General features: G+C 40.2%; 1 protein-coding gene across 1 annotated transcript in view; it reads right to left on the bottom strand.

Annotated features, from left to right (window-relative positions):
• Positions 1-24,708, bottom strand: part of LOC132825289 (uncharacterized) — a 292,786-nt gene that overhangs the window by 143,215 nt on the left and 124,863 nt on the right. The window contains exons 43-70 of the mRNA XM_060840393.1: positions 23,130-23,307; positions 22,828-23,040; positions 21,938-22,108; positions 21,611-21,748; positions 20,495-20,544; positions 20,122-20,242; positions 19,470-19,555; positions 18,562-18,691; positions 17,241-17,431; positions 16,735-16,825; positions 15,427-15,544; positions 14,371-14,549; positions 13,657-13,803; positions 13,117-13,244; positions 12,448-12,581; positions 11,318-11,412; positions 9,812-9,971; positions 9,415-9,434; positions 9,114-9,135; positions 8,993-9,020; positions 8,650-8,731; positions 7,754-7,921; positions 5,150-5,361; positions 4,471-4,565; positions 4,175-4,302; positions 3,287-3,439; positions 2,200-2,399; positions 333-421 (exon numbers count right to left, since the gene is read on the bottom strand). Of these exons, the coding sequence (XP_060696376.1) occupies positions 333-421; positions 2,200-2,399; positions 3,287-3,439; positions 4,175-4,302; positions 4,471-4,565; positions 5,150-5,361; positions 7,754-7,921; positions 8,650-8,731; positions 8,993-9,020; positions 9,114-9,135; positions 9,415-9,434; positions 9,812-9,971; positions 11,318-11,412; positions 12,448-12,581; positions 13,117-13,244; positions 13,657-13,803; positions 14,371-14,549; positions 15,427-15,544; positions 16,735-16,825; positions 17,241-17,431; positions 18,562-18,691; positions 19,470-19,555; positions 20,122-20,242; positions 20,495-20,544; positions 21,611-21,748; positions 21,938-22,108; positions 22,828-23,040; positions 23,130-23,307 (3,527 nt within the window). The remainder of the gene's footprint in view (positions 1-332; positions 422-2,199; positions 2,400-3,286; positions 3,440-4,174; positions 4,303-4,470; positions 4,566-5,149; positions 5,362-7,753; positions 7,922-8,649; positions 8,732-8,992; positions 9,021-9,113; positions 9,136-9,414; positions 9,435-9,811; positions 9,972-11,317; positions 11,413-12,447; positions 12,582-13,116; positions 13,245-13,656; positions 13,804-14,370; positions 14,550-15,426; positions 15,545-16,734; positions 16,826-17,240; positions 17,432-18,561; positions 18,692-19,469; positions 19,556-20,121; positions 20,243-20,494; positions 20,545-21,610; positions 21,749-21,937; positions 22,109-22,827; positions 23,041-23,129; positions 23,308-24,708) is intronic.

The following is a 24,708-nucleotide window of genomic DNA, read 5'->3' as shown; positions in this document are numbered from 1 at the left end:
TTTCTCCTCCAGAATCAATGTAAAGTTGAAAACAATCTTTCTTCCTTACTCATTTTAATGACTCTCAGTGGGGTATAGACCCATAGCTGTCTGCAGCCTCAGACCGTTCTGTCGTTTATCACGTATGAACCCAAACAGGGTGCACTGGTGGCATCCTGGCTGCTCCTGTAATTCTCTACTCACCATCCATCACTTCAGGTGTAGGTCTCAGTAAAGGTCTCTGGGTATTAATAGGCTGCAACAACCCTGGCTGAGTTTTCAATTCCCTTGAATCAGACAAATAATAATCTGCTTATTTCAAAGACATTGAACCAAAAGTATGTTAATGTCACCTTGTTGTAGATAAGCTTTGATGCCATTGTAGATTTCCTTCTGCTTGTTTGGGGTAAAATCCCTGTAACGAGCACTCAGAGTTCGCACACTAAGGAGGAAATACAACAACATTTTAGAATTTCATCTTCAGATAGACTTCAATTCCACAGACTCACGTTAAAACAATGCATTGGAAATGGAAGGTCTCATAACTGTACAACAAAAAGCAAGCAGCAACATACAAGCTTTGTGGATTAAATAAAAAGGAAAGCAAACTTTGTTTAACCCAGGATCTTATGAACCAGCACTCCTGAGAATCCAGCAAAAATTAGATATTTGAAACACCAGAACTTTAGTGTGTTATTGCAATTTCACAATATCTGGGCAGTCATTTCAGGGTGTGAGAGAAAATGATCAGGCCAATAGGTTTAATTTGAGGCAAAGCTGCATTACTGTTTGAATGATTTATACTGCAAATAATGTATAACAGAGATGTGCAAAACTCCTGCATTACATTTCTACTACTTAGTGTGTCTCTATACAATGATTCTGTAGCTCTCTTTATCAACTAGAATATGTGGTCAACTGGGAGAAAGTGAGGACTGCAGATGCTGGAGATCAGAGTTCAGAGTGTAGTGCTGGAAAAGCACAGCAGGTCAGACAGCATCCATGGAGCAGGAGAATTGATGTTTCAGGCATAAGCCCTTCATCAGCACATATGTGATCAACTGACACACTTCTGGTCCCACAGGTGCCTGTTAATAAAAGGTTTGCTGTATGTCTAATATTATTCTTTGTGCACTTTAATCTACTATGCCATGGTCTGCACGAAATATAGAGATTAAAAGGAGATTTAGTTCAAGGTTTTTGCATTTTGTCCTGCTAGGATTATGAAGAGTGATATAAATCATTACTGAATTTAGGAATGGAGAATTAGGTAACTATCCAGAAATCATGCAATATAATTTGCCGGAGTATTTGTTTTCACTTCTACAACATGAGCTCCCTAAAGCCTGATTTTTAAAGTGTTAAAGCTGATGTCTTAGATGCTAGTGCTTATGCTCATAAAACAAAAAAAACAATAAGTCTAACATGTTTGTGCAGCTGTGCAAGACCACACGTGTCTATGTGTGTGTGTCTGTGTGTCTTCATTCATTTCATAAAGAACAAAAATAATGCAGACTTTGGAAATATGAAACAAAAACAGAAAATGCTGGAAAAGTCAGAAGGTCTGGCAGTATCATTGCAAAGAGAAAGATAGTTAAAGTTGCAGTTCAATGAAGTCATCCGTGATATGGTGCTGGACAAGGTGCTGAGGAGGGAAAATTACATGGGAATATGTTTCATGGAACAGGGCCTTAGCGAGATTGCGAACCCACCTGAATCATCTCCCCATTGCCCTCACTCCTTACTGAATGTGGGCAACTGCACTGGACAAATGAGCATCAACGCATGCTCAAGGAACGTGTTTTGTCATCCAATTGTGCACATCACAGCATTCTGTTCTCAACACTGAGGCGAAAACCTTTACACTATAGTCTTTACACCATTTCTGTTTTGTGTCTTTCTTTCTTGTCGCTTGGTAATTTCTCACATTCTTTCTGCACCAATTTTATTCTGAATTATGCTTCAGTTCTGATGAAAGGACACAGAGCTGAAATGTGAACTCAGCATGTTGTGCTTTCATCTCCCATCCCCTTCATGTCCACAATAGCTGCATGGACATTCAATGGTCTAGGTAATGTCAAGAATGCCATTTCACAGACTTTCATCTGCAGCACTCTGCTGACATTATGAGCTCTCTAATCCAGGGGAACAAATGACATGGGGAATGACAGAAATTCCCTGCTTTGAGGATATATTCAGAACAAGTTTGACTGAGCTTACATTTTCCTGTAGGAAAGGCAGTCAACTCTCAGCGTGTTGTTGGAAGACAAAAGCCGGGTGCTGATGAATGGAAGATATGGAGACAGTCTGACATTAAGCCATTCATTCTTCTCTGTGTCATTAAGTACAGGAAGGTTGTTGATGAACTGAGGCCACAGACCCTCTATGATGGCAGCTCGATTAGCAGCTGGCAGATTACCCTGCAAAAGGGAAAAGGAAACAAAACTGAATGCTGCAAACACAAGATGTTGTCAAATATTTCCTCATTGTGATTCTACCATTGGATCCATTCATGAGGATTAGCCTTCCTGAAGTGAAGATTAAGATTGAACACTGCTTACAACCACAATTAGACTTCTGAGGAAAGAAAGGCGTTGTATCCTGATTTTGAAATCAAACAGAAGGCAAATCTATTCACCACACTCTGTCATAGTGGATTCCATAGCATTGGACAAAAGTAATTGTTCTTCATCTCTGCTGAAAGATCACTACTACTTGTGCTCAAACTATGATCTCTCATTTTAAGTTGCTCCACAAGAGGACACGTCTTCTTTTAATTGCCTTATACCTCAATTAGATATCCTCCCAGCCTTCTAAACTCAAGAGGGTACAGACAGAAACAGCTCCCTCTTTCTTCAGAAGACATACTCCATGTATCTGGAATCAATCTAATGAGCCCACTCTGAACTGCCTCCAATGCAAATACATCCTTCAACAAATAAAGGTGGGAAAATTGCATCCAACACATGAGGTGAGGATTCACTAATGCCTTCGACAGTTGCAGCAATGTTTCTCTATTTTATGCTCGATTTCTTCCACTATTCCTTTCACAATGAATGCAAACATTCTATTTGTCTTCCTTCTCACCTGCTGTAACTCCACACTAGTTTTCGGCAATATGAGGACACCCTGATTCCTCTGCAATGAAGCACTCAGAAGTTAAACAATGAGTTCCATTTCTATTCTTTCGACTAAAATGGTTAACCTCACACTCAACCAAGTTCATTTCTAACTCCCACCTTTTGGCCTATTCACAGAACCTCTCCATATCCACCTGTATATTTTTTATTTCTTTCTTGCAACTTACTTGGGTTTGTCGATTGAATTCATCCACAAAGACAGCCAGGTACTGAATGGGTTGGATACGGAGTAAGAACGCAGTCAGAATATTGTTGTTGTCAATGAAGCCAGGCCTACTCAGAACATCAGCCACATCCCTGGGGTCAGTGACATTCAATACCTGAAAAAACAAACACAGTTCATCGTTTCATTCAGATAACCAGGAGCAGGTTGTGCACTGCAATCAAATGCCTAAATTAAATCAGAGTAAGTCTGCAAAACATTATGGAAAGCCAATAATTTGGAAGCTTGTCTCTTAAATGCACAGACTCTCTCCACCGTCTCAGTAACACAAGTGAGGATTCCTCTCAGGTTTCAAACAAAACAAAGACATACGTTATGACTCTCCAGGTAAACACGATTACTGTAGTTCCGTATTTGTTGGTTTGCATTAACATGGTGGGACGAAGGGCTTGTTTTTATGTTGTCGAACTCTATGACTAAACTTGACAATCATTGTAGCTGCAACTGTCATGTAAGGTAAATAATAGATTAGATTAGATTAGATTAGATTACTTACAGTGTGGAAACGGGCCCTTCAGCCCAACAAGTTCACACCGACCCGCAACCCACCCATACCCCTACATTTACCCCTTACCTAACACTACGGGCAATTTAGCATGGCCAATTCACCTGACCCGCACATCTTTGCACTGTGGGAGGAAGCCGGAGCTCCCGGAAGAAACCCACGCAGACACGGGGAGAACGTGCAAACTCCACACAGTCAGTCGCCTGAGTCGGAAATTGAACCTGGGTCTCAGGCGCTGTGAGGCAGAAGTGCCACCCACAATAGTGACCAGTAAACCCAGAGAGCCATCTACATCCCACCCCAGAACAGAAATCATTTTGATTTTACCTCATCAACACGATTGGAAGGAAGCAGAAAAATTGCTTCTGACAGAGTCAGCAACTCGCGAAATCTTTGGAAGTTGACGTCCAAGTACAGAACAAAACTGTTGTTTTCATAACAGCGAAGTTGGAATTCTGGGAGAAAAACAAAACATATTTGCAAATGTAAATGTCAACTTTTCATCAATTCTAACCAGGTGATACATAATTAAAAATCAGGAGAACACACCTTGAGTTATTTAGCACCAAGTATCTGGAATCAGAACTTCATTTACTGTTCTGTTGACTCACAACTTGATTTACCTGAAGCGTTGAGGTAACCAAGAATCCAGACTCTCAGCACAGTCACTCTTGTTCCACGTGGCATATCCCTGAATCCATTGCTCAGGCCTTTGGTACTGGATGAATAAACATTTACAACATTAATTCTGAGATATTAAATCTACTGTTGGCTTTAAACTGTCACGAGAACAATTTCAGAATTCCTCCCTAACAACAGTCGATGCTCAGCTCTACTGTCAGTCAATCAAAGCTGTTTCCAGTGTCTATATTATAGAAATGAACCTTTCATAATGATCATCACCAAAACAAGTTAATAAATGTCTGCTCGTTAAATGACTACGTCCTCTTTCAGATGGTCTAATTCCTACTGCAGTGCAATTCCATCAGTTATTTTCTCATCCCTCAGGTGACTGAGAAAGCCTTGAGAGTTGCAATATTTCAATGAGTTCCAAGATCTTACTGTATTTTTAATTATAACGATAAAACACATGAGTTTTCTGTCTAGAAGCATTGACACACTGATAGTCATCATCCCCTGGTCCTGATGTGAGCATGGTTCTTGAGATTCGCCACCATGTATAGGGATCCTTTAAATCACATGTGCTCCCTTGCCATTTATAGTTAAATAGATTTGCTGTGGGTCATTGTTATAATTAAACACAAGGAAATAAATTATTGTAATAGAGAAGGAAACACTCACACAGCTTGGAAACCATCACAGGTTATGTTCCTCATCAGAAGGCGATTCAGCACTGACTGGGAAATACCAGCAATGAAAGGCCTGAGTCTCTCTTGGAACCATTTCCTCAGGAAATCTGCATTGGTTAAGTTTTCATTGGTCTTCACAATCTCCCACAGAGCATTCATGAACGTAATCTTTGTCATCAATGGAATCAATGATGTGTTCAGGGTCTGAAACAAGCAATGAGGTGTGTTTAAGCTCAGTGACCAAGAAGCTTCATACCACACTCCAGGAACAGCTTCAAAGCTCAGATGCTACTCAGTAATGCACCAATTCACGGTGTAGGGAAGATCAATGCCTCAAACAACTATTATAGTGCTCGGCAGCAGTTAAGAGAGTATAGCTTGAGACTAACAAACAGTCACATGGCATGAGATCCAGGACATGCAGTAGGGAAAAGGTAACATTTCCTTGGATTCATTTCCCAAGACAGAAATTGACATGTGCAGAAATTAAAGGAGGAAACGTGTTGCTGGGATTGTCATGAGGTCAGCCAGCAGGAAGTCAGAGAATAGGAGCCACAGGCTGGAGTCCGGAATGGGAGCAGAGCAAGCATGTGCCGAATCTCAGAAGTGGAGCTTGGCGTGGGAGCAGTGCGAGCCCAGGCTGGCCAGGGGCACGAGACCCAAAGGTGGATTGTGGGCTGGAGCCCGGTGTGTGGAAGCAGCGAGGCCTCGTGCTCTGACGTCCGGCAGGTATGGACTCAGTGAAAAACAACTCGAACATGAGCACTTTTTTTTAGATTAGATTACTTACAGTGTGGAAACACGCCCTTCGGCCCAACAAGTCCACACCGACCCGCCAAAGCGCAACCCACCCATACCCCTACATTTACCACTTACCTAACACTACAGGCAATTTAGCATGGCCAATACATCTGACCCGCACATCTTTGGACTTTTAAAGATACTTTTTATTATCATTCTAGACTTTTTAAACTCTGCATTTCCATGCTTCTCTTTTTTAAAATATTTTAATTCTGTAACAACACTTAAACTATCTGAACCGAGGTACCCTGTACCTAAGAAGACACCAAGAGACATTACAAAGCTTTCACTGTACTCACTGTCAAAAGCTATGTCTTTGTAAATAATGGGTGACTGGTGATGGGATGCCAGACTCTAAAGGGTCATTTCACTTGTTGGGCAGTGATATCATTCCTATCTCTGAGACAGGGGACCTGGGTTCAGTCCCACCTACTCCAGAGCTATATCACAATAGCTCCAAGCACATTGATCAGAAAATAGGTGGAAATTTTAAAACCTACATCAAAGCTGAAAAGGCCCAGAATCCATGGGGTTTCCCATCATACTGACTGCACATCGTTAGGAAGTGGGCTGTAGTCCTGCAATCGCAATTTCAATCTTAGGGAGAAAATTAGCAAGCTGGACCTCAACGGCAGTAATTATCCTGGCGCCATGAATAAGCAAATACAGAAACAGGAAAATGAGAATGTTTGGAGGGAAAGATGGTGCAGGAGGAAACGCTTTAGGTTCCTGGGACATTAGGATGAGCTGTGGAAGAGATGGTACCTATACAAGCCTGATGGTTTGAATCTGACCAGAGCTGGGACTGAGTTCCTTGTGCAGCGTTTTGTTGGTGCTGGGTTTTAAACTGACTCAATCGCAGTGGGGCAGCTCAGAGAGAATATTGACAAGTAACACCAGAGTGCAGGAAACTGAGAGAGGTAGATAGCCCGAAAATAGAGAAGAATAAGTTAACAGGTGGTGTCGGAGAAAAGGAGCAGATAAGGAAATCCACAACAGCATCGCTCTGCGTGTATGAGAAAACAGTGAGTCTATGGTGAATTGGGGAGTTACGGTCATAGATTACCACATGGGAACAGGAATACTGCAGCAATAACAGAAAGATGGCTGGAGAAACAGGAGGTCTGAGTGTGAAATGTAGGAGGCGACAAAGCATTCAGAAAAGATAGGAAAGGAAGAAAGGTAGCACAATGGGGTTTTTGATGAGGAGAGCATTGCAGCACTGGAGAAAGAGGACATTTCAGAATGTTCAAGGACAGAACTGATTTGACTACGGGAAGGAATGAGATGGATGCAATAACACTTACAGAGAGGTGTAAATGCCACCAGCACAGTTATACTGGGGGTGGGGGGCTTTAACTCCAAGTGTCTTCTCAGGAATAGTGGCAATTTAAGGAACACAGAAGGCAAGCTGTCCAAGATTGTGTTCATACAAATTTCACACATCACCATACGTCTAATATAATAAGAAAGGAGGATGTTTCTCAACAATGCATTGGATCAAATAGATTGAGTGACAATGGAGGAACATGTGGAGGACATAGGCTGTTATAGTTTTAGATTGCTGAAGAGGCGTAGTCATTAAGTATATTCAAGATTGTGATACAGACTGGTTTTGAAACAGTGCAGGAATCAAGGGGTTTGGGGATGATGCAGGAAAATGATGTTGAGAATTATGAAATCATCCATTATTTCATTCAATGGCAGAGCAGACTTGATTGGCCATTTGCATTTTCTGTTTGTGTTATGATTGTTTCCATGTCTTTGTACATAATGTTTGCTGAAAACGATTTACCTTGTTGTTGAAGTCATCCAGTGCCTCATTCAAAGTGGCTCTGTTAAGTTTCTGAACAAACACAGTCAGTGCCACTTCATCTGACCTGTTCAGAGCCTTTGGACCAACAAAGCACTCAAATATACTTGTCAAGGCATCACTACTTAAACCTGAACGCAGCAGATCAGTCTGAAAAGAAACACATTCAAAGTAAAGCTTTTATTCATTGTATTTATGATGTTTTACACATACATATAGGCATTAATTCCCGGCATGTGAGTGTCGCAGGACTGGCCAGCATTTATTGCTCATCCCGAATTGCTCAGAGTTGAAAATGTGTAGCTGGTTAAAGCACAGCAGGTTAGGCAGCATCCAAGGAATAGGAAATTCGACGTTTCGGGCATAAGCCCTTCATCAGGAATCCTGATGAAGGGCTTATGCCCGAAACGTCGAATTTCCTATTCCTTGGATGCTGCCTAACCTGCTGTGCTTTAACCAGCAACACATTTTCAACTGTGATCTCCAGCATCTGCAGACCTCATTTTTTACCCGAATTGCTCAGAGTTGAGAGTCAACTACTTTGCTGTGGGACTGGAGTCACATATAGTCCAGACCAGATCAGGATGGCACATGTCCTTCCCAAAAGCACTGCACTGACCAGATGGGATTCGAAAGACCAATAAATATCCCAGTGCAAGCGTCGAGATGTTAAGAGAGAGGTGATAATATAGAATTGGAAGTCATCAGGGGACATAGGTGTATACAGTGTGCCAATCAACTCATTCAAGTCATCAATGTTATCATCATATCAATAAAATTCTGTCTTTGGTGTGAAAAGTTCTGCAAATCATTACTGTATTTGAATGTAAACTGACATAGACATTTCTGTATAAAATGTGGAACATGACTGAGCTTACCTGAGCACATGCATAGTCTTTAATGTAGAAATTGCACAGTTGGGTCTTGTTAACATTAATCAGGAAATTATTCAAAGCAGAACTGGGAGAAAGAAATAAACCTTCTCTTAGGAATCAAAATACACTCAGGCACAAACAACAGAACAATTGGATTGAGCACTCAGCACGACACATTAATTTAAACCAATCAAACTTATGATTTGAGTTTTCACATAAATGCTAAGACATTCACACTGTGTGCTCTGAGTCGTTGCACTGAAAACTGAAGGCATTTATCAGCAGGTTGAGCAGATCACTGCAACATGGTCTGATTGGAGAAAAGGTGTTCTCCACAAATTCTCACCTGTTCACAGCTCGGCACAGCGCTGTTTCTGTTTGAAAAGTGAAAAAGACATCTTAATATGTAGGATTGATCTCAGCAACAAATAACTGTCAAAATTAACAAATTTACGAAAGGCACTCACCGTTATCTGTGGTATTACCAGGCTAAGGAGAACAAAGCATAATGTTATTTTTGTACAGAACCATCTTAAACTTGTACTATGATTGCAGCGTGCAAACAATGTATGTACGTTAATACTATTTTAGGTCATAAAAACAATTTAAACAATTTCCCATAACCAATAACACACACAAGTTTAAAAACAAGCACTGTGCAACTTAAATCACAGCAATTCAGACAAACTATTGGCTTTGCAGACACATGGTCCAGAAACTGGATGGAAGATTGACACATTCGAAAACAGATTATTCAGTCTGCCTTACCCTATCAGTAGGTCCCGGTTCTGAAAATGAAAGATGATTCTTGTTAAATGGTGATACAAGTAATTTTCAATCATTATTAGTCAGACATCATTATATTCAGTTAGGCGATAAATAATTCATCTGACCTACAGTGGAATTTACAACTGATCTGGAGAAAATGAAATCTCTGAAATGTTAACTTTGGTCGGCTTCTTTATTTCCAGACTACAACTTACTCATTATTTTACACATGTTTTGACAGAACTAATTGGCAAAACAGTAAATGCTGGCCCCTTAAACCATGGATCCCACAGCTTAGCTAAAAATGTTCTAAACGTATTGTGGAGGATTTCACGTGCACAGCAAAACGCAACTGGTATTTGTGCAGGGTACCTCCTGACTTCAGTGAGGCCATTACCTGGTGAAATGTCAGGAATTCCGCCTGTCAATCCCAGTCTCCTGACTTCAGACTCAGGGTGTGCGGCCACCCAGACAACCACAACAGTTTCATTCGCGCCACGCTGAAGATCCCCAAGGTTAATTCCAAGCAGGTTAATCAGATCCTGGGCAGTCAGGTTCTGAAACAGACACAACATATGACATAATGAATCCACTGGGAATCATTTACACCTTAACCATGGTGACTCACAGTAACTACAAATATTAGGTACATATCTTACATCCATCAGAGAATATTCTATTTTATAGGTAATAATGCAAGCTGTCCCAGTAAGTAGCTGCTGGTATTCTGCAGAAAGCCTGGTGGAGCAGAGTAGAACTGGAGATAATCTTTACATGTGTTCTTAACAGCAGATGTCCACAGGGATTCATATCACAAACAAATACCTGCTGACCCCCTATTCCACCGCCAGTCTGTTCTTATTCATAACAAAATGCCTTGATAATGCCAACCACATTCACCCAATAAACACAAACTCACAACCAATTTCAATTGTGAATGGTTCAAGAGCAGACTAGGGTGCTTTCAGGTTTGTGATAAGATCTTTCAAATTGCCTTCTATAGACATTGTATTACTTTAAGGCATTTGACAAGGCGCTGCATTAAAGACCGAAACAGAAGGTTAGATGCCACGGGGTTAAGGATAGACAACTGGCTTGGACAGAGGATTGGTTGACTAACAGAAGCTGAGGGCCACAATAAATGGGGCATTCTGACGAAGGGTCACTGAACCTGAAATGTTAACTCTGGTGTCTCGCCACAAATACTGAGCTTTTCCAATAATTTTTGCTTTCCTTATTTTGTCTCTTTACTTGAGGAAGGATGGAGTGGCACTGAAGGCAGTGCAGAGGTGGTGCACCAGGTTGATTCCAGGGCTGAAAAAACTACTGTACAAAGAAGTTTCAAAGTTTGGGCTTATGCTTGTTGGACTTCAGAAAAATGAGGAGGCTTTGATTGAGGGATATAAAATGCTAAAGCGCATTGAAAAAGGTGGATGCTGAACAGATGTTCCCAATTGTAGGACAGTCTCAAACAAGAGATGATAGAAGCAGAGTTAGAGGAGGCAGGTTCAAAACTTGGATAGGGAGAAACTACTTCTCTCAAAGAGTTGTGAATCTGTGGACCTCACAGCCCCAGAGTGCAAGGGAGGCAGAATCAATCAACAGATTCAAGAATGAAATTGATAAATTTTCTATTTTTAACATGCTTGTTAGGATTCAATCACAACGGTATTTGAAGACTGTCACTGCCAATGCACATGGTCCTGGGTGATAGCAAGTGCAGCCAGACTGAATGATCTAACAGTGGGATCATCAGCTGAATCACAGCAACAGCACCAATCAGCTGTATCCTTTCTGGCTCAAAGGGACACTGCACAGGAACGAAGATGAGGCATGACGAGACATAAAAATGGAAATGGAATCACTGCCATACTAAAATATTATCAGAACAATACAATCGTACCCTGACTTCTTCCGGATTCAACCCGATGAAGGTTTTAAAGTCCATGTTGATGCTGTTATTTGCAAGAAACTTCAGATCATCAGCTGCAGCACCACCTGAAGACAAAGAGACAATTTTTAGTTGCCCGGGGCCCAATGGCATGTTACAAAATTGGGAGAAAATTTCGATAGAGACAATTGACAAATGAGGAGAAAATGTAAAACATTCAGGAACAGAAGCTGAGACAATTGCTTGGGATCAGGCCCTAACTGGAATGTGGATGTGTTTCTGATGGGTGGGTAACTGCTGTCACTCCCCATGTTCAAGTAGAAGTGTGGGAGAGATCATGGGATGCTCCAGGAGTGCAAATACAACACTGCATCATCTTGCTCACTCATTCCACACTTGATGGATGCTGTATTGGTTTCTGCACTCGGCTTACTACAGTCTACAAAGACTTGGAAAAGTGATGGATTTGCTGCAACAGTGCATCCGGTTCCCTTCTGAAACAGCAGAGATGATGCCAGGCATCCAGAAGATCATAAGAAATAGGAGCAGGAAGAGACCATTCAGACCTCTGAGCCCACTCCATTATTTACACAGGTCATTCCTGATTTCCTGATCTAACACCATTTCCCTGCACTGGCTGCACATCTCTTCACATTATTTCTGTTGATTTCATTCAATGTAAGAGCACTGTAACTAACTGATTCAAGATATAATCAACACATCACAAACGTGTCAATTGAATGTTTAACCATCTCGGAAAGTTAAATTACAGTCTGACTACAGTGAGAATGATGCAACATTCAAATAAAGTTCCTGTTGTTTTTGTTCCAATTAGACAAGATTTTCACCAATACATTTTGGTTTATACAATAAATTATTTTCCTCAAATCTCAGTTACAACATTTGACAATTACCAGTAATTAAAGACTGCAATCAATTTGGAGGAAAGTATTCAATCTTATCTGCTCAGACAGAAACTGCGTAAACTTGGGTCCTGAAGTTCTGCCAATCTGAGCTCCTGAATTTCAGTGTGCTCCTGTGGTGCCAACAGTGAGCGAGACTGAACTCCAGATCAGATCAGCAGAAACTCCGCCCATCAAATGTCAGTGCTGATGAGGTTCCTCCTGAATCATTTGACTCACCAATATAGGCCTTTATCAGCTGGAAGTAGGCGATTGGATTATCTCGCTGAGACCTCAATGCTGAGAATGCGAATTGATAAAGCAAGTCTTTCTTAGACTGGGTGCACAGAGAAAGATCCAGAAATCCTGCATCCCTGTGGGAGGAAGGTTCCAATGTTAGTTTTCTTTCATGCTTCTGCATCGCCAACTGACAGTGCATTCCCAGCCCAAAGATTTACCCAATTATTTATTGTGGTACAGTGAGGTGGGCCAATTTGGAAATCACATCTTCTGACATGACTCAAGGGGCCCTTGTGGCACTGTGGTGGTGTCCCTGCCTCTGAGCCAGTAGGCGTGACTTCAATTCCCGCCTACTCCAGGGTTGTGTAATAACATCTATGAATTGGTTGATCAGAAAATATCTCCAAAATAATTCACACTTTTACTACAATATTAATTCAGCAAATCATGTTAGAATGGGCTGATGAAATAATCTAGTGGCTTGAGGGAAGAGTTGCTGTTGTGAGGCTTTTCATAGTTTAATAGCCTATTGATTGGATTGTGCACAAAAGCAATGTATGCCAGGAAAAGCCAATGACTTCACAACTACATTGCAGCAATTTTGATACTGTTCGAATTGATCACATTCTACTCGACAGGAAACCAGCAATGAAAATGTACAACACTCACGTCAAGTTTGAAATTATCGACAGCTGCTGTTCATCCAAAGTGCACAAGTTAGCTCCACCAATAGCTTTCACAGAAACTGCATTCAGTTCTCCTCCCAACTGGAGATATCTCGTTACAATGGATATGATCTATTGAAAGATATATCCATAATGCATAGTTACAAAGTAGAACCTACAAAATTAAGGCACTTGCTTTTCATTACTCAATTATTCAAATTTAGAACAATGCAATATTCAAATAAAGCTCCTGCAGTTTTTGTTCTATTTAGACAAGATTTTCATCAATAAATTTTGGTTTATACGATGAATTATTTTCCTCAAATCTCAGTTACAACAGTTTGTAATTATCAATAATTAAACACTGCAATCAATTTGGAAGAAATTGTTCAATCTTATCTGGTTGGACAGAGGGGTCTTGCTTCAAGAAAGAATGTTATCTTTGACATTTGTGACAGTAATTTTCAGCTATCTTTCACAAGCTCGTTATCATATCTCTGCAGATAACAATCATTTAACAGGGATATTCTCCTCGTTTCAGTACCGTTGTGTTTTCCAGCTGTTGCTTCATTAATGCAGAAAGTGTCCCAACTCGAGTGATATTCCAGCTGCTGACTTCAGTCTCATTAAACATAGTCGATATGTTCCCTAAAAGTTGAATCTGCTTTTCGGGTAGTCCACTGGGATAAATCTGTGTCAAGAAATCAAAAATAATCAAATGCAGACAGTGTTTGAGAAGTTCTTTGTAATCATCAAATCCAGACTCAGATTGCAGTTTAGGTCAGAAACCTTTAGCAATAGATTGATTTTGGGTTAATCTCACAAAACCTTGACAATGATGTTGCTGAGTGGCAGTGCAGTGCATTTGGGATGAATGGTCTTGTCCTGCTCCTATTTTCTAAGTTTCCAGTGTTTCCACAGTTCAGGATAAAATAGGTTGAGACCTAATAATGACTCATTATTCCCTTTCCCTGTTCAAACCACACTATCGAGACAAAACTGATGGAAACGTTTTTACAATACCATTTGAAGAACTGTTCTCCATCCTTACACAGTTCATGCCAACACACTTTCTCCATTTGTGACAGAAAAATAAAATATGTGGCCACTTTTCTCTGTACTCGAGATGGTAGTGGTCAAGTTCTTCAACTTTATTACGTCACAACTGTTCAAAATGTTTGCAATTGCAGTTACACAAAGCACGCGACATATTAAGCTGAAGGATTATTTTATCACTGTTTACATCATGGTCACATACCTTTAAGAGTCTCTTTTTCAGAATTTCCAGCTGAGTTGGATCAAATGCAAGAGCTCCCAGTTGGAGCACATTGTCTTTCAGTACACGGTCACCCAAACAGAGATCTAACTGGGATGGGGCATAGATTGCAGGGGTCAGGTCATTAATGTCTTCTGCTGCGATTAAGCCCTCGGTGCAATCTGGAGATACAAACCTCTATTAGATCAAACGTTTCTGTTTGCTGGTAATTTTGCTCTCAAAACATCAAATAGAAACGGTGGCACAGTGGTTAGCACTGCTGCCTCACAGCGCCTGAGACCCGGGTTCAATTCCCAACTCAGGCGACTGACTGTGTGAAGTTTGCTCGTTCTCCCCGTGTCTGCGTGGGTTTCCTCCGGGTGCTCCGGTTTCCTCCCACAATCCAAAGATGTGCGGGTCAGGTGAATTGGCCATGCTAAATTGCCCGTAGTGTTAGGTAAGGGGTAAATGTAGGGGTATGGGTGGGTTGCGCTTCGGTGGGTCGGTGTGGACTTGTTGGGCCGAAGGGCCTGTTTCCACAGTGTAAGTAATCTAATCTAATCTAAATCAGCAGTTTTCTATGGCCATCCCAGACTAGAGAAGTGCCGTCAGGAAGACATAACAAGCATGACTGACCTGCTGTTGACAAAGAACATTTAAGTATCTCTTGCTAAAATGTACAGTGAATGGAAACTACCTTGCTACCTGCAAAGTGACCACTCAACTCATAGTCACATGGACGCACTCTAAGCATTAAGCAGATACCTAACTATAGAACACTGCCAGCAACACACAAATTGCTGCTCCACCTTATGTTCTTCTCCATGGGTTTGGCTCTGCAACGTTATATCCCAATCTAACACTTCAATGATATTATATCCCACAGACCACAGCATACTGAACCATCAGACAGACAGAATGAAAGGCTTTTGAAAACCTCCCTTTCTATTTCAGGCTCATGAACCTAAGCTGTAACACATTGTTAAAGACCAGACTTGTCCACTTCCTGCTGATTTACAAGCACATTTTATTTACACAGACAGCATTTTATCAACATACTTGCTGTATTGTTAGATCTTCGCAGATTGAGCTGTTTAAGAAAGATCAGGATCTCATATGGAGGTCTCGAACGTTTTGCTTTCTTTACAAAACTTGGAAGAGCTTCAAGGATGACAACCTGCATTGGACAAAATGGAAACACTGTAGGATTTCTCCAGAAAACTCTCATATCACAGTTCATACTTCTCCAGCATGAACTTTATCAAGAATATATTCTTCAGTGACGAAAACACTTGCCAGAACACATCAGTGTTTCACTAAGGGAATGATGGCTGCAGGGTGAGAGGGAGTTCTTACCTCAAGAATAAATCAGACTCTCTAATATCCCAAATTAAATTGAACTTTCACTTGCTAACTTCAGCAAAAGAAATCTGCAGTGGTTAAAGCAGCTCCACTCTGTTCTGAATGAGCTTCTACAACTTTCACAGATACAATAATTACAAATCCCTAATGGATTCAACTCAAATTATGAATCTCCAAATACAGATCTGAAGAAAAGGATGAATATCATTGTACAGGATGTTCTGGAGAACTGTGCCCAGTTCTGATCACCCAGTTATAGGAAGGGTATTATTAAGTCGGAGACGGTTCAGGAGAGATTTACCAGGAATGCACCAGGAATGGAAGGTTTGAGTCATAGGGAAGAGACTGGATTGGCTGGGACTTTCCTCACTGGAGCACAGGAAGTTGAGAGGTGACCTGATACAGGTTTATGAAATCATGAGGGGTATAGATAAGGTGAACAATAGGTGTCTTTTCCCTTCAATGGGGGATTTCAAGACTAGGTGAGAGGAGAAAGATTCAAAAAAGAAATGAGGGCAATCTTTTCACACAGAGAGTGGCTCATGTGTGGAATGAGGAAATGATGGATATGGGTACAGTTTCAATATTTCAAAGACATTTGGATAAGTGTATGAATAAGAAATATTTGGACAGATATGGGCAGGTGGGTAGAGTTTTGTTTGCGATTATGGTCAGCATGGACAGGTTAGACCAAAGAGTCTGCTTCCATGGTATATGTCTCCATGACTTAATCACATGTTAAGACAGTGACAAACTGTCAGTATCTTCATTCATATTAATAGAGGCAGCATGTACATCATAGTGGATTAAAACACTTTTTATCGATCTACAGGGTCCAATGTTTTGAGTGGGTGAAAAGTGATTATGTGACTAAGTACATGAATTTTGCTTCTCAAGAAAATTCTTGAATGGTAGAGTCTTTTATATTGCAACTAAATAATTCTTCTTGGCTACTGTCTCACAAATTTAAGTAGCTGAATCAACTTTCAACCATATTAACCATACCCTGTTTACTAGAGTCCACGTGAGGCGAGTCAATGTCAAAGGAAGGTTTCCGAGATCTTGGATTGTCGATGAAGACCATGACGAAGGAACACTACAGACAAAGAAAAACTGAGTTAAGGAACATGTCACTGAGAGTGCTGAGAGAATTAGGAAGTTCTCAAACAAAAGATGGCCTTCTGCCATCCTGACCATCTCGAGACAAATCCACAATGCAAGTGTTGGCGAAATACAGACCTGGATTAGAGATAATCAAACAGTCACTGATCAAATCACGTGGCACTATCAGTAACAGTCACCTTATTTTCCAAAGTGTGCATGTATGTCTGATATTAGAAGGTAATGGTCTGTTATTCCTACATTCCATCTGCTTTCACTCGCGTGTGCATGGGATTTGTTGCAAAGTCACTATCTACATTCCCCGTACAAATTCACAGCATTACAAGTGGCATGAAATGGAGTAACCTGGCTGTAGTCTGTATGGAATTAGGTGAACATTTCACACTCACCCGTATCTGCTAACTCCTCTCTTTAGGAGATCTTCAATGGCTTTCTTCTGATCGTCTGTATACGAGCGACATGTTTTCAATGGGTCCAAGATGGAAATATCAGATTCTGCGATGACGGATCCCTCGAGGTCACAAACCAATTTACCCAGGATTGTCACACTCTCCTCTGTCAGTTTCCTGCCAGAAATTCCCTGAATGTTTGGAAACATGAGCAATTTCTGTTCAGCAGCATCACAAATAAATAACATTCAGTTCACCTTGAAGACTACAGAAGCTGCAGAAAGTAGCATGATGGTAATTTTCTTCACTTTGCCAGAGAGAGATTTTCCTTTGACTCTGGGGCTCTCTATTTGCACAGACTGGAACCTCAGCAGAATGAACACACACTATACTGATACTGATGAACACTGGAGTGTTCATTCATGTCCATTACTCAGACTGGATAGCTTAGATATAAAACTCACTGAGAAATTCAAGATTATGAGAAACTGACTGAAGATCAGCTGCTCTTTTATTACAAAATTTCTTCGGCTCTGTCACTGATGTGGCCTTATCGGCAAACATGGGAGCAAATGTACACACGGCCCAGTCGCTCAGAGAGGTAGACAGGGCATCAGGTCGTTGCAGATAAGTAACTAATTCCCAAAGTGCAGCACCAAGCGTCAGAATGGAATATGTCTTCATTCCCAGAAGCCTTAGTCTCTCAGCTTCCCAGTACATGGGCTACGGCTCACAAACTACAAGAGATCTTCAGGAGCTTATCAGTTCATTGAAAAATTGATATGTGTTGTCTGTCATGATGCTGTTGTTCGCATCCACATCCAGCCAACTGTTTCTACGGCTGCTTAAGTAAGTCTTATTGTTGTCAGCTTCCCTTAACTCTGTTGAAACTACAGATATATTGAAAAGGTAATGTGTACAGATATGTTGAAGGTGCATGTACAATCATGTCAGCTGCATCTCAGTTATACTTGGTGACAGTATTTCACCAACATAACGACATAACACCCTGAATGGTGTGTCCTACACTCGAACCAATGCACTGACGCAGAAAACTCAAAGTGAAAACAGACCGGTTTGAAAGGATTTAGCTGTAGTAAATAAAGGGAAGAAGGTTTGACCAACCAGCAGAGCTAGTAAAGAGAACAATGTTATCAGTGATTTAATGTAACTATCATTTCGCCTTTAGTTTTATTGAAGAGTTAGCTCTCAAATGGCCTGAGGCACCAATGGTCAGGTATTGCGCTTGAAATTACATGGTCACAAGGTACAACTGGCTTCTCTTAGCACTTTGTAGGACATATCAGCATGGCATCCTTACCAAACAGATCCTGGCATCATATAATAGATTCCGTCTTCTGCTTGATTCTTTTCTCAAGATGTCAATGTTTGATTTCCCAACTAATTTGAAGAATGTTTTGCAGTTGGATGAATGCCTGAACTGTACTGAGCTACAAAAGTAAACAGAAGTTTATTCAGGTTACAGTGAGGAGAATGAACTACATTATCAACAACAGCTCCTGTGCTAATTCTCCCAGCTTTAGTCTATTTACAAGTGCCAGCACAGACACAAATGCCGATTCTGCCAAATGAACATGCCTACACCTCCTGCGCAGAGATTAACAGGGAAAGATCTCAGATTTTTTCCAGCATCTCATTCTCAAATGTTAATTGATGGGAAAATATTAAATAAAGTCATGAAATATTTCCATTGAAGTGTTGCTGGCTCAATCAGCCTTGTGTCTTGTTCTGTGTTCCTGTCTTGTTTCATTAAAACTGTTCATTCACAGAGAAATTCATCCAGGATATGCCTAAAATTACAAACCCCATATCGAAACAATTGTTGAAAAAGACACCCATACAGGTCACCTCCGCCTGGACGGCTGAGACTTAGCAGAATTCAATGTCAATGTTGAATGTTCTCTCATTTGCTGCCACTTTCCAGCTCCTTCTGTAATAATTGTGTCTCACACATGATAATGTTACTTCATCTTTCTCCTCCAGTTATTGTCCCAGTGAAATGAAGACACCTATAGAGCTACCAGGACATGAGGAAATCTCACAGTTTTGAAAAATGGTCTGAACTCTGCCTCCTGCAGACGTTTGATAATTGGACTCTGGTTATATGTCTCTTGAAAGACAAAAAGATCCTTCTACACCTGGGAAATAGGCATCATCAAAGTACATTCAAAAACCAATCATGGAACATTGCAATGGAATAGAACATACTTGAAGAATAGAAGAACATCCACAGGGAGTTTCTCTATGGCTGGTGTGGTTCCATTAGAAGTTAGTCTTGCAGACATGCAGCTCAGCTGAAAAGAGAAACCAGCAAAACATGCTGAGAACAGAAACACAACAAATTGATGAAATTTCTCTCTCCTTACAATTTTGGCTCAATGTTGGCTAAATAGGGGAATTCTCTTTGGTTACGTTATTGGAGGTTATTTGCAACATCCAATATTGGACCGCCACACAAGCCAAACTTTGAACTCAAATCAGCTACTCACAGATTTCGGTCATTGAATATTTGGCTTAATTTCCACTTCAAAGTCCAGTCAGAACTTTTGTTAACATAAGTTAGTCTGACATTAAACAGGTGAATGGGGAAATCTCATTGATAGCAGCATAGCACACGCAGAAATCACAATTAGTTATTTGGTCAAAATTGATCATGCCTGCTTGTCATACATTTCCTTCATTCCTTGATGGAAACATTTCTGATCTAAGTGATGATCTTTGGGGGCAGGATTTTCCAATCAGACTTAGTTTGCACAACATGGTCATTTATTTGAGATCAATTAATCCATCTATAACAATGGCCACTGTATGGTCATACACTCAAACTAGTCTCCAATGTGATTGCTGTGGAACATCTCACCTGACTTTCATCAAACCTGACCCCTTTCCCCTTCATTGCTTGAACAAGCTGAAGAAATGTTGTAAAATTCAGGTCCTTGACTGCACCACAACTGAAGCCTTGAAGGACAGAAGGTGAGAATCTGAAATAAATCATGGAATCATTCATTAATTTCTAAACACTTCACTTCCTTCAAACTAAGGTACTGAGACAATATGAACAGTCAAAACAGACATGGATGTGGAATAAGGACTTTCAAATTGGCATGATTATCTTCTTGTAGGAAGATTTCTATCAGATACATGTTCACATATGGACAACACATCCTACAAATCATGGTGTAGGCAGAGAAATTATCAAGGAAACAGATATATTGGTCAAGTTAGTAACTTACTCTTTAAAATTGTTGTTGTTTTTGATCACATTTCCAAAGAACACTGCAGCCTGTGGGAGAAAAGTATTGAGATCATTAATACACACAACCGAGTCTAAATAATCAATCGAACATTTGCTGGGTTAGCCCCAAAATGAAGTTAGATGAAAATGGAAGGTGAATGAAATGAGAAGGAGAAATCATATGAAACCTGATGACCAACTAATGATTTTTAAAATGCTCGTGTTAAGGTGAAGAAATGTATGTTTAGACTGAAGCATTGTAACTCAGCAATAATGGACTGAACTGTTCCAGTAATTCTGAAAAAGCTGAAGTTTTGTTTAAACACACACACTGAATCCGATATGACAATGTGAGTATTTAACAGCTGCATTTGTGATTGTCATGTTATGTAAATGCCATACAGATAACGCGAGACATACAAGTGATGAACACTGAGGACAAGCTCAAGTTTTACATCAAAAATCATAAAAGGCAAGAGATAGGTGTCTTTGCAAGGAGACATGAGCATGTCCTAATGAGTTGATTGATCAAACCCGTTGGGTGGAAAACATGACAAACTGTGATGTTGACTGTTGTCAAACTGACCATTTGCTGGAGCCTGGTTAGCATCGAGTGTGCAAATGCAGAGATTCTTTGTGAGTACAATCAGCTTGACTTAGTAAAACTGCAACTAGCTTGGAGAGGGGCACTGATCAGTGAGTAGAAGTTCAGACAGAACAGGCTGATCACATATTCTGCTCTGATCTTTGAACAAGTCCATGTGAAAGGGTAAACTTGTGATTGTAAGCATTGTATGGGCAAGATGTTTACAGTATTTGTTGCTGCATGTTTTGCTTTAATGAAGGACATTGGATATATTCCATTGTTAGAATTGTTTGGGTTATTGAGATCCAGAGCAAACCAAAATAGACCAGGCAAAATGGAAATATAATTCAACAGGACTTAAAGGTTTTTGTTAACATTCACACAATCTGACCGACGAAGCGTGCTGTGGAGCATTCAATCTGATCTGATGTCTATATTAATCTTTAAATTAATGTACACTTTTCAATCACACTGTATCTCTAACTCCCTCAGCATTATTACTGAGTGTCACAGAGTCAAAATGATTACCTGACTGGAAACCCATTGTTTGTCATTGACATCACCGAGGCTTAAGTTTGAGTTTAACAGCACAGGTGGGACCTCTTTGGCTAGAACAGATGGAATGGTCTTCACCGTTTGGACAGGGTCTTCTACATTCCGCAACACCTGAGTTATAATGAAACAGAACAGGTCTTCAGCCCAGACATACCCCAAAACCCTGTCAGCAATATTGGGAGGTGCAAGCAATCTTTACAGAAGAGAATTAAATTTTAAATAAGTGGATACGGCAGTCAAAAAGAAACTAGATTTTGGACCAATATTGCTTCAGCTGACTGTATAATCCATATCATTCACCTGCAGAACACAGATGGTTTGTATTGGCTGTGGTGCTCTTCCAATATTCTCAACAAACGTTGGATTTAAGATTATGTTGATGAACACCTGAGGATTGATGTCTTGGAACACATCACTTGGAATACCGGACACCAAGCTTCCTAGCCCCAGCAGGTTCTCGGGGTCATTAACCTAGTTAGAAAGCAGCAGTAAATCAAAAGCTGTCAATACACAATCACACGGTCATGCCTGTTCCCTACCTTTCATGTCATAGTACAAAATGTGGAATCCCAAACCATCAATTCCAAACACATCCAGGCTCTCTCACATTTCAGCACAGCAATAAAAATGAATCTGCTCATTTAGTAGGGTTTCTCAAATATTCTGGTTTCAGGCTGGGAATAAATCTGTTCTCAGCCACTTTGCAGATGCCTTGAAAAGAAAATCAATAAAAGGTGCCAGAAATCCTCAAGTTCTCATCTTTTCCACGTTCTGCTCATATTCCCAGCTGAAATACACATCTTTCTCTTCCCAGAGGGAAAACAGATTTGATGAAAACAAGGAGAATACGTTAGCTTGTTTGTTTGATACATTATATCTTAAATATTTGTGGACTGTGTGAGAATATTAAACTGGTGCTCCTTTTATACCACAACCTCAAAAGGGTTTTTACAGAAAACATACCCAGGGACTCAAGTTTGTTTCACAAAGGCAGCATTCTTTAGTTGCCTCTCAATCATTTCAAAAGTCTGACAGTGGAACTGAACCCAAAACAATGGGAAAAAAATTACCTCTGGTCACCAACCAAAAAACTAATCTCCTCTCAAATGCCACAATGATCTGTTTCTCGACATTGATATTCAGCCATTTATGAATATAATGCATTCATTTCAGATTTATCGAGCTCTTACCTGGAAGCCATTTATGAGTAACCTGATGACAATCGCATTGGCCTGGCCCACATTCCAGCCTCTGACTTTACTCAGGCTTGGCAGCGCATTCTGCAGAGTCTCCGCACCAATATTTCCAACCTGTGACACTGACAATCCAACAGCTGTTTGTCCCAGAGTATTCAACGTGCTCACTGTGAAGACGTCGATTTTGCTCACGATAGCAATCGAAAGCTGCAAAAAAATACAAAAATAGCATTCATCCTTCATGTGTCTCTCTGAGTGCGTACTCAAATATTTTAAAGTGGTGATTCCCCATGTACCTTCAATTGCTCATCAGTTGGATCTTCCGCCAGTACTGTTCCATTGGCAGTTGCATTCGGAAGCGTATTAAGCCCACAGACTTGGTTTATTCTTACTGTCAGAGACAAGACTTGCTGTACATCCAAGGACTGAAGCAGATTGGTATCAGTAATGAAGCAAAGCAAAGAGTCTGGCAGCCTGCAAAAGAACATCAGTCATAAGATGTATTGTCTTTCAAGCCAACGAAATTCTGTGCCTTACTGATACAATAAGATTGATTTTGGAGGATTTTTGCAGGGCATCATATTCCATTTTTGAAAGGGTGGAAATGATGATATTGGTTATATCAACCGCATAATGTGAAACATTTTTGCAAGTCCTGGCATTTTAAAATGATGTACTATGTCCTGCTTAATTGATGAATCAACTGAAAGGTGATTTTCAAAGCAATGTCTTCTAAATGCATTGAGAACATGCCAGTGAACTAAATCTTATCAAATGACTAATGTAGTGGTGTTATGTCTTTACGGCAGAGTTTCTGAAACCTGCTTTGCAGATCGAATCTGTCTTCGGAAATTCACCTCTCAGTGTGTTCATGAATTTTCTTCATTCTCATTGGTTAAGTCTTTAATTAATTGCATTTTGATTACCATCTACGGTCATTATTTATTGATTAAATTACTCAAAATCTAGCAAATTCATATTCTCTCCAATTACAATAAATCAACAAAAGATTCTACCCAATATATTCGACAAGAATAAAGACTGTCAATCAAATTTGAAATAAACAAATTCAGTCTAATACTTCCAAAAGAAAATCTAAATTGTATCAATAAATCTCCAGAAGCGCACTCAACCTACAAATTCTACCAATTACAAGACTACCAAAAGTAATTTTAATAAATCAAATGTACCAGAAATATATCTATTCAAAATCTGCTAAAAATCAATTCAATTGCAATCTACCATAAATTCCATCTACTCTAATTCCAGGCATATAAAAACGTAACTAACTTACCAACAGACAAATGCTTTTTCCACATACGTCCTCAAAGGACACAGTACACCTCCATGAGTCTCTGATGATCTTGGAATTCAAGTACACCCAACCCTCCAAACCCCAGCTACATTAACACCCATAGATTTGATGGGCCATGGTCATAGTCCCATGGTAAATATATGGCATGAGTCCATTCTCAATGTAATTGAACAGTAAAGTTGACCATACTTCAAGAGGACCATGGAGCTGCGCGCTCATTAGAAAGTTGAATGCTGGTGGTCCAGGCAAGGGCTGAAATTGCGAAAAGCCACTACATAATTGGAACTCACTTGTGTAGAAATGCACACATATTGTTTGCAATCACTAGACAATTTACTCTGATGTTTGACAAACAACAAAGAAAATCATATCACCAAATCTAGTCCCAACAGTTTTGTTTTAAAAGTATATTGTGTTACCAGTTAGTGTTTGTAGTGGATTCATTGTTATCACTCTGAGTATTGCAGAAAAAAGGCATTTTGTTGAAACCATTCATCTCGCCCTCATTAGGACAATTCAAGATAATTTGTGGCAATGTCTCCACCAATATACTTATATAA

Source organism: Hemiscyllium ocellatum, chromosome 20 (genome assembly GCF_020745735.1).
Source record: "Hemiscyllium ocellatum isolate sHemOce1 chromosome 20, sHemOce1.pat.X.cur, whole genome shotgun sequence".
NCBI classification, from domain to species: Eukaryota; Metazoa; Chordata; class Chondrichthyes; order Orectolobiformes; family Hemiscylliidae; genus Hemiscyllium; species Hemiscyllium ocellatum.
Note: the sequence above shows the minus strand (reverse complement) of the source record. Positions and strands in the feature narration are given on the sequence as shown.